This window comes from Labrus bergylta, chromosome 15 (genome assembly GCF_963930695.1).
Source record: "Labrus bergylta chromosome 15, fLabBer1.1, whole genome shotgun sequence".
NCBI lineage: Eukaryota > Metazoa > Chordata > Actinopteri > Labriformes > Labridae > Labrus > Labrus bergylta.
In genome coordinates, this window is record NC_089209.1 from 22,661,121 (window position 1) to 22,672,036 (window position 10,916).

Here is a 10,916-nt window from a genome sequence, read left to right on the forward strand (position 1 = left end):
AAATAAACAATCAATGAAAATTAATAAGTAAAAAAACATAAATATTTAAAAATAACAAGTAAATAAAAATCAATGAACTTTGTTTTTGAGGTAGCCTAGAGCAGGGAGGGGCAACTTTGGTCACAGCAAGGGGCCACATTCATTTAATTCTCACTGCCAGAGGGCCAAATTGTAGAATACAAAAACGATTACAGTCAATAATGTCTCCAATTTAACTCGACATATACCAGCGATCAAATATTATTATGGACATATTTCTGGTTGTCATGATTTCATGGCAGATTTTGTCATGTTTTTCTTCATGTTTCCAATTAATTGATATGTAAAAATTGACCCGAGGGCCACGTTGAGGGTTGCCCACCCCTGGCCTAGAGGAACTCTTCTGAACATAATATATCAACAAACACTTTGAAACATTTTCCACACATGACAGAACGAGTGTAACACAGCATGCCGCACAGTGATCGTTTAATCTCGATTATCTTGTTTTCATGATCCTGGAAAGACAAGATCATGAAATTCAAACATTTGATGAATTGCTCAGCTCTTGTTGTAGCTGATGACACTAATCAGCATTTTGTGCGTTTATGACAGGTACATTGTTCTCATGCTGACCTTTGTTTTTTTTGTTTTTTTTACTGTAACATCAGGCTCTAACTTCTGTGAGAGATGGAGGAGCTCTACACTCTGGAGAGGGAGGTAGGACGAGGCAGCTATGGAGTGGTGTTTGAGGGCCATATGGCCAAAACAGGAGAGAAGTTGGCCATCAAGCGGCTGCCCTGCAGCAGCCCAGAGTGCATTGAACTCTACCTGCAAGAGCTGTGGGCCATGAGAGCCACCGCTAAGAACCATGTCAATGTCATTGCACTCCACAGCTGTCTTCTGCAGACAGGGCCAAGGAGCCTGAAGAAACTAAAACCAGGCAAACTGCCTGTACGTCTGGTTGAGAGTGTGCTGAAGGGCAGTGTAGTCGGTGCACCTCAAAGTCAGGAAAGGAATACTTCCCAGCCTAACACCCAAAGGAGGACTAATGCTGTTTCTAGACTTGAAGACCGGACTAACACTGTCCAGGCGAGGGCTAATTCTAATGAGAAGACTAGATCAAATGCATCTGATTCTGCAACTCCCCAGAGGCCTCAAAACAGAGGCAGAAAGAGACCAGCTCAGAGTGAGGAAGAGCAGCCGGGGCCCCTGAGGTGCTTGGCCTTGTGGCTCGTGATGGAGTACTGTGACGGGGGTGATTTGAATCAGTACCTGCTCTCTAGGCCCCCGGACGCCCAGCGTAATCACAGCGTGGTGAAACAGCTCTGCAGGGCGGTGGCCTTCCTGCATACCCTGGGCATCACCCACAGAGACCTGAAGCCTGACAATGTGCTGGTCTGTGTGACACCTAAAGGCCCCGTTGTCAAGGTAGGCAGATTGTTGTGAGGTGACAATGTTTACATCAGATCAAATGGAATCATCCTCGAGCCAGTCAACAAAGCTGTTGGAAAATTGCAGTGCTCAAATGTTGAACTCTTTAAGAGTCGTTTGGTTTTTACAACAGTCACAAAGTTGAGAGACCAACAATAAAACAAAAAGAAGTAGAAAAAACAAAGCTGTGGGCAAAACAGGTAAAATAAAAAACACTGAGAAAATATCGATCATGTGCACGTCAGGATTTATTAAACTTTCCTTGTGGGGTTTTAAAAAGAGGCTTGTATAAAACGCAACAAAGTGGAAATAAAACATTCCAGTCCAGGCATTTATGTTGATGGTTGGTCGTGTAAGTTCTTTGCATTAAGGGCTTAATTAAATAAAAATGTACAGAGTGTACATTGCTCTCACACCTTCATTAAATAAATTCTAATGACAGCTGATTTAGGCAAGCATTGTTGTTGTTTTGTCATGATTTAACAATTTAACAACAATAACTTTGGCAGATGTCACAGAGTTTAGACCGCGCCCCATTGGGGGGGCTTTAGTCCTCCAAGCCGGCGGACCTGGTTGAAGTCTGGCATGTGGCTCCTTTCCCCTTATGTTATTCTCCGTTTCCTACTCTATCCACTGTCCTATCAAATACAGGCTATGAAAATGCTTATGATACAAGCAAACAAAATCTAATCTTTACATTTCAGAGTCTGGTATCCAAAGTAACTAAAATGATAATGAAAACAGTTGTATCTCTTATTATGATGAAATTTCCACAATGGAAATGTAGGTCAGCTCGGCCTTTTACTACATGTCTTGTAATTCTTTCTGTAAGGAAAGTAAACATGAGGTTTCAGTCCATAACTCTTCACATTATATATATATATGCATTCTGTCTAAGTTAATGACCTAAAAGAAAAGTTTCAGATTTACTCCTTGAATAATTTCGATGCCAACACAAAGTGTACAAAGCAAAAACAATATCTTCCCTGTCCAACCTCTAGGTGGCGGACTTTGGTCTGAGCAAGATGAGTGAAGGTCTGGTGGAAGGTGATCTCACCAGGCAGCACTTCTCCTCCACCTGTGGCTCCGACTTCTACATGGCTCCCGAGGTGTGGGGTGGACTGACCTACACCGCCCAGGCAGACATCTTCTCCCTGGGGGTGATGTTGTGGGCTGTGCTGGAGAGGATCACCTTTGTGGAAGAAGGGACAACTCAAGAACAACTGGGTGAGTATATAGCAGGACCTGACAGAAATACATTAGGAATACCCAACGCCTTCTTTGGTTGAATGAAACAGTGTTCACCAGCACAAGGACAGTGGTGCAGACCAACAATACACATTCATATGCACAGAGGTGAATACAGATTTAGCCAGGAACTTCCTGTTTAAGGCACTGTGTTAACATGCAGCGTTACATATCAGCGCAGGCTTGTCATGTTTTATCCCGTCCTTCAGTCAGGGCACAGACGGAAAAGGTTGAGTGTTTGGTCAGGCAGGGCGGTGATGACGCATCGCACTGAATTGAGTTTGACGTAATTAACTGGAACATATTAAAATGTCACATGTTGTACATCATACATTCATCAACGCTGGATGGTCTAAATGGCAAAGGGGATGAATGATTACATTACATTTTGATATTGATTATACTATCTCCGTTTCTAATAATGCAAGCTGACGTGATGGTTGTCGGCCCATTCTGCCTTGAAAGCACAGCAGCTGGTCGATGTGTGAGCTCAGATCATCTGGGGATGTGTTTTTATTTTTTAGTCCCCTTTAGGTCCCCTTAAGAAGCCTGCAAAAAGTAAAATTCATCAAATACTTTCCGGGGTCGCTCTGCAGAACAGAACAGAACAGAGAGTTGAATATCTTTTCTTCTTCTCCCTTTTTCTCACTCTGTACCCCCTGTGGCTATAGGATGAGGTAGCATCTTAATGCACGAAGGGACCAGTTATGCTTTGTGCTCCACCGTCAGATGAACAAAACATCTGTAATAATGATAATACATTGGACTTGAATAGCCTTTTTCTGAATACTCCAAGAATAAAAGGGTCTGGCTGGAGAGAGAAGGGATACGGGCAATTATCCCCAAGTTTAGTGCCTGAGAACGTTCTTGAGTCACGGATACTCCATTAGGCTGAATGAAATGGTTATGAGTGGACGGGCAGACGGCTTTTCAGTGAATTCAAATCTTAGAGAGAAAAAAAAAAGCTAAATGGAATTTAGAAGCTCTGATCACAATCCGCTCTGTCATTGAGAAAATGGTGAGAGGGAGATGGCTGGTCACAGGCCGATAAAATGCTCCATTATTTTTCTTTGGTCTCTCTCAAAAACTCACACAGTTATTTGACTGGGCACGAGTGAGGAGGAAATAAAAGTCAGGGAGCAGGACTCGGCCGCTTATATTTAAGCTTTTTTGAAGCTCAAGGCTTGTTGGCTTTGTGCTCAGTCGGGTTAGGAAATGATTGCTGGCTTAAGTGTTTAGGTCAGGGTTCAGTGCTGCGCATGACCAGCGGAAGAAACTTCTTTTATGGCAGATATATTACAAACAGTGCTCTAATTCAATTAGTTGACTCTCCAATAGAAGTGATAAAGGACTGCGGGGAAGCTTTAAAAAAAAAAAAAGGAACAACTGATGCATTTCAATTACTTTCACAGATAATCCTCTTTCATTTTAAGGGTTGTTACTTTTTAGGACTTGAGCTGATGATTTTTAATTTCTCTTCATAACTCACCTGATTTCTTTCAATTAATCATTCAGTCTGCAAATTGTCAAAGAAAGAAATATGAACTGGAGTTATTAAAGCACAGGTTGTATCTTTCCTCATTATTCTTATCAGCAGCTGAAACCTCCGAGACTTAATCTTCAAAAGGTTATGAAAGCAGGAAGAAGAAGCTCAACTTTGTACCACTTTGGCACCATTTCCAAAAAGTTCTTGTTATTCTGTCTTGTTTTCGTGGAGCAGTATCCCCATGTCTCACTAAAGGTCCTGTGTACAGCGTTTTTTGCGCTGGCTGTGCGCTCGGGAGCGCTTGCATGAAGCGTTTGTGCGCTCAGAAGAAAAGCACTGCACGTCCATCCTGTCTCTATGACAACAGTTTGTTGACAACGGCCGCTGTATGACCGACACTGACCCGTTACTATTTACTGCATGTTTCATTTACAGGAGTGGCCTCACAAAAAAGACGCTGGTTACTGCCGCGGCCTCTTTCACCAGGCGGCCTCTTTCTGCTACAAACACTCTCTCCTCATAGAAAACAAAAAAAGGACACAGGGCCTCACAGAGTGCTGTAGAATAGAAAGTTTGGGTTGCTGGGCAACAGATTAGCTAAAGTTAAATTGTGGAACTAGTTGAGTTGGTGGAGTTGAAAATAGTATAATGTTGATTTGACTTTTTACTACTATTCTCTGCTTGTTTGGCTATCACACTCGAGGCTGACGTTTCACTGGATGTCAGCACTGCTGTGATCTTCCTGCAGCCTCGTGTCAGAGACTGCAACACAGCAGTGATGACAGAACAACATCACTCCCTCTCGTGTCATTTTAAGTGTTTTATCTGACCAATATTGAGGTGTATGCAAATTGGCTGTATTGTACTTATAGTACATGCGGCCGTGAATGGGAGAAGCGATAGATAATGGATGTATGCATGTATTGAACGCCCCCCTGTTATAAAATAGTTTCTTTAATAGCTTGACTAAATACTGAAATGTAGAGATGAAGCATCATCTATATGAACAAAGAAGCCAAAGTTGATGGAATGTGATGGAAACCACAAAAGGCATCATGCCTATAGACTATAAATATTAATGGACAAATCCTGAGTGACGTCACCCATCTGTTACTGCAGGGGGCTTTGGAGTCGCATCAATGGAGGTCTCCATGCTGGAAATGCTGTCTCACCTTCACTTTTAGTCAACCTAACAACAGGCTAAGAGCTGAGGCGGGTTTTAAGCCTCTTGACAAACAGTTACAGCGGGACTGCCTGTCGATCAGGTCAGCTACACGTCTTATTGTGAATAACTCTTATCCTTCATCAAATCAAAATGGGGGAGTTTTTAAAAAATACTCCTTGTACAGTGTGTGCCGAAAGAGACGTGAGCTAATCAGACTCTGGAGGTTTGACTCCGAGGAAGACGCAGTGCGTTGAAACGTTAGTTCTTTGCACTTAAATCAATTGAACTTAAGTGATTCGTGTGCTCCACTACTTTCTATGGATCCTGTCTGAGAGAAGGAGTCCACTGAATTATATTTTGAACGTCTAAAGTCCTTCTCTGAGAGCAGCGACCTCCATTTGAGGAGCGGCTGAAGCGCCAGAGTTTCCTTCTACAATAAACTTATCAGACCTGTTTCATGTTTTAAACCAGGCTGTAAACATGTTCATTTCTGCTGCAAAAACTGGCTTTTTTTTAATGGGTGTGTATGTGACTTCCTGTGCCTCTGTGGCCAACCTTAAGCAGACACTGGAGGCTGCAGCTCGATCATGCCTCAGTTTTTTTTGACAACATTTGTAATCTCTCTTAAGTCAGAAAATTGTTGAAAACATTGCATTTACTTATGTTCAAAGAGTGCACAGCTCAGGCAGACTTTAAAAGTGTCAATAGGATCCGGTATCTTTATCTTAATGTTGGTATGTTTAATTCAATTCCAGAATAAAGCTCCTGATTTCACACCTTTGTTTTTTATGTGTTGGTAGCTGCAGCACAGGAACCTGCTGTAAAGCACTTTTAACAGAGTCAGGCCCGTTTAACTGTAACTTTTGTGACGTTACTTTTAATCTTTTCCTGTATAATAGAATAAATGTAATGAAAAAATGTATACCGATAAGCCATTTTTTTGTTTCATTGATTCTGAGTAATGGCATGTATTGAAGTGTTGTGTTGCTTATTCAGCCTTACTCTGTGTTCCGTCTTTCTCTCTTTTGGTTGGTTGATTGATATTCAATAACTCCTACTCAATAACAATGTCACAACAACAGAAACGTCTTGGTCCACATCACAAATAAGTGTGATCCTCCAGCTCCCTGTGATGTCTGCTTCCTGCCGTCAGTCAGGAACCTGCATGTTGACTAAACACAGTTCTCCCTTGTGTTTCCTCTTTAGGGGCCTATGTGTGTAAGGGTCGCTCGGGCTGGTTGATGCCGCTGGGGGAAGCTTTGTGTGAGAATGCTGACCTCCAGCTGTGTATCCCCATGAAGTTTAAAAGAGCCCCCCCACTGCCACCCCCTCCTGGTCCAGCTGTGTGCACTCTGCTTTTAGAGATGCTTGCTGTAAACCCGGATGCCCGGCCCCCGGCAGACCAGCTGGAGGCCCGAGTGCGCTCTGCTCTGAAAAAGGACTCCCACTGACAGAAAGAGCGCTTAAGAGACTGTAATGGTATCGAGTGATGTAGCCACTACATAAAAATATTGACTCTGGGACCCCCTGGCCTCAGTGCTTCCAACATGTGTAGGGAATTACCACGATGTGCTGCAGTCAAGTGGGGATTACAGATATGAATGATTTTATGGATTGGCTATCGTTTGTCGTAGAAACGGGAGCCGGATCCAATACGTGAGTTTAAAAACAACAGAAAGGGAAATAATAAATGAACGGTATACACTGGAAATCAGATGAGTCTATTAAGTGATCTAGTGGGACTTACTTTAGCTGTATGCTGTTGCTCGGGTCTCGCATGCTTGACATAGAAAATCCATTTCAATGGATATATGGCTGAAATGAAAGGGACTACAGCTGCTGCTTCTTGTCTGAGTCTGCAGCGCCGTAATGATTCTGTTTGATCTAATTAACCCGTTATGTAGATGTTGAGCTTCTACTGACTCAAAAGTGAATTTTATGTTCATTTTTATTTTCTGTTTTCTTTAAAGGTTTTTTTATGTCTTTATTTTAGAGATAGGGCCGTTAATAGAGTCAGGAATCTAGGAGCGAGAGAGTGGGGAATGACATGCTGGAAAGGAGCCACAGGTCGGATTCAAACCCAGACAGACCGCTTGGATTACAGTTTACGTTCATGGGGCTCACACTAAACACTAGGTTAGTGTGAGCGGCCGAAACGTGCTGATTCTTTTTTTGGGGGATTTTATTTTTGGCTTTTTGTTCCTTTAATGGAGAGACAGGACAGTGGGTAGAGCTGGTAATCAGGGAGAGAGAGAGAGTTGGGAATGACATACGGGAAAGGAGCCACAGGCTGGATTCGAACCCGGGCCACCCGCCTGAAGGACCACAGCCTTCATACATTGGGCACACGCACTAACCACTTCGCCACCAGCGCCCTGAAACTTGCTGATTCTTAACCAAAATTTCCAGCAGTCTTATATGGACAACATAAAAGCAACACGCCTCAATCTAATGCAGTCTAACTCCACCGCAGAGAACAGTCAAGATGTATAATATGAGTCAGCATGTCGTACATACAGCAGTGTTTGTTGCAGGGTTTCTATATAAATGTGTAGTGACACAAAACTAGTTTTTTATAAGCATGCTAATTATTAGCATACTGGCTGCTTATTCGTCATTATTAAGCGCTTAGTAGTACATTCTACAGTCTATAGCTAAGAGGTCAGTTTGCCACCTCCTAACTAGTACTTATTGAGAGTAAGGTAGGAAGTTGTTGAACATGAATTATGAACTTAATATGCTTTGTTTAGTGGGGACCTTATAAGGTAAAAAGCAGCCAGTATGCTACTAATTAGCATGCTAATAATCAGCTAGTTAGAGATGAATATTCTGACCTTAATTTAAAGTGTTACTATAATTTGTTTATGCAGACATTTTTTTGGGGGGATAATGATACAAACCAAATGTTCTCGTCACATACATTTGAATATGACTTTAATGTCTTTTTCTTTTTTAAGGTTTAGTGGTTTATAATTTCATGTATTTTCTTCATGGTCACAGCGCAGTGCTGGGTAACATGTAACAATGTTTTACTGGATTATAAAAGTTGTGTCAAACTACTGTATGTCGTAGGGTCATTATCTTTTGTGATATCTAATCTGACAACTTTAAAAGTTCAGCTGCATGACGCTCACGATGACCAACCATCACTTATATACCATCTTCTCATGAACAGGAAATTAAAGCCAGGCATTAGGATCGATGCTGATCGTATCCAGTCCGCAGCATTTTATTACTGGTCATCAGTCTTAGTCATTGATGGACCATATCTTAGATGACAACTTATTTCAGGATTTGATGTTCACAGGTTGATCGATCACTGATGTACGATAATGTAAAATTGGTCCAAAGTCGTTTAAATAAAAAATAAATCATAACTTGACTTTTGGTGCTCCCAGCTCCATGAGGTTACCTTTGATGGATCCATCAGACCCCTGATGTGATTGACCTGTTGCTCACCCTCTGCTGGCCGACAATCTTTGACCTAGAGAGAGTTAGTTAGAACTGATATCACAGATATGAAGGGTTAAATATGTTAAGGGTACAGGGGCAGTACAAGAGTCTTTTAGCACAAAATTCACTACATGTAAGGTTATCAATCAATCAAACTATTTGCATAGCATTCTTCAGACAGTACAAAGTGCTTTACATAAAAACAAATCAATAAGCAGCAACATGACCCCAAACCCCCCACCCCTACCCCACAATCCATAAACAGGGTAAGAAATAACGAGATAAAAACAGGCACTGATGGACTGAGGAAACACTATCATGAATACTTGATGAGGTGGTTAAAATGTTAAAATTCCAAATGTAAAATAACACAATAATTAAATGGAGGAAATAAGAAAATAAAATGCTAAAAGGTAACCCAATACAAAATAAAAAACATTTTAATAACAAAAAAATCAAATAAATAAAACACTGAAAGCTATTCAATAAAATATAAGAAAATAAACAAGATAATCAAACACGAAAAGCTCATCCAGAAAATGAAACAGGATGTAATTATATGTAAATCAATAAATAAAGACTAAGAAATAAAATGTGTTAATAAATAGATATATGAATAATAAATGCTACATGAGATCAAATAATATTCAGTTAAAATCCAGACTTAGGGTAGGTCTGGTCTTGAGTTTGCGTTAGTGACAAACCTGTCGAGATGAATGCTTTTCCACACAGAATAAGAACTGTGGATTCAGTCTCCCGTTTCTCACACATGGAGTCACATTAGGGAGAGATCGATTTACAGCCTATGGACATGTGCAGCGCCTATGGTGACTAATAACTCCTTCAATGTATATTTAGCCATGTGAGTATTGTATCGACAGACATGAAAAATATGAACCCTAAAAGCACAGACCTGTAAAAGTTTGAGCCATGGACAATGTCGTATCCAAAGTCTGTGTTTTAAGAGAAGTGCTATGTGCTACGAAGGGTTGAAAGAATGATTTTCTCACAAAATGAGGGTCTTAAACTTTATAATAACAACAATAACAGCATCACATCGATTATCATTCATATAAATATGAGTAAGTATTAGAACTGCTCAACTTCATCCTCTTTAATCGACATAATCAGTCCTCCCTGTTTCATCATCATTACATTTTACTAATGTCAATATTAGACCGATCAATTCTACAATTCATTTAGCAGACCCTTTTATCCAAAATGACGTACATCAGAGAGTAAGTACAACACAAGCAAGGAACTAGAGAGGAGGAAACAACATCAGTAAGTGGAAACAAACTGCTTTAAGTCTGATTGGACACAAAGGTGCTGACAGGAAGTTACCAGAGGCACAACATCGACAGCTGCTCTCTAGAGTTCTTATCAGCATCAAAACCATCCTAAAATAACCATTATCAAACAAAACTATCGGCATCACCATCATCATCACATTTGTCATCAATAATATCATTAAGTCCGTAGGTGTTCACAAAGAGCTGTGTCTTTAGCTTTTTCTTAAAGGAGCAGAGGGACTCTGTAGATGGAATGGAGTTTGGTAGATCGTTCCACCACCGGGGGGCAACAGAGGAGAAGAGTCTAGTCAGAGACTAAGGGCCCTGTTGTGAAGGTAAGGGCCCTTTCATTGGCAGAGCGTAGTGGGCGGGAGGGAGTGTAGACCTGGATGAGAGAGTTAAAGTAAGGAGGAGATGTTTTGTCGCTGTTTTGTAAGCGAGCAGCAGAGTTTTAAATTTGATGCGAGCAGTTACTTAGAGCGTAAGTATAAGAGATGAACAGTTCAGTTACATGATCAGTCATTATCACACTTAGCCGTTGATGCTAATACGACACAAACCTTTACCATCATTACTGACATTGTAGCTTTAAATCTGTCTTATTCATTGTTGTTGTTGCTCTGAATGTCTTAATCCTCCTTCTTCCTGCATCTCCCTCTATTTCACTTTCCAAGCCCAACACAGCCGTCAGGCAGATGTTTGTTCTACATGAGTCGGGTTCTGCTCGAGGTTTCGGCCTCTTAAAGGAAGTTTTTTTCCTGCCACTGTAACTTTTTGCTAACTTTTACTTTGATGGATTAATGTTGGGTCTTTGTAGATGAAGAAAGCTCAAGATCAAGAAAGAGTAAGGTCATTTACC

The 10,916-nt window shown here is 41.1% G+C and overlaps 1 protein-coding gene across 1 annotated transcript in view; it reads left to right on the plus strand.

The window, feature by feature from the left end:
- si:ch211-63o20.7 (Serine/threonine-protein kinase pdik1l-B-like) overlaps positions 1–8,372 on the plus strand; it is a 9,122-nt gene extending 750 nt beyond the window's left edge. The window contains exons 2-4 of the mRNA XM_020631466.2: positions 651–1,410; positions 2,415–2,640; positions 6,519–8,372. Of these exons, the coding sequence (XP_020487122.1) occupies positions 670–1,410; positions 2,415–2,640; positions 6,519–6,763 (1,212 nt within the window). The 5' untranslated portion in view covers positions 651–669 and the 3' untranslated portion in view covers positions 6,764–8,372. The remainder of the gene's footprint in view (positions 1–650; positions 1,411–2,414; positions 2,641–6,518) is intronic.
- The last annotated feature ends 2,544 nt before the right edge of the window (positions 8,373–10,916 follow it).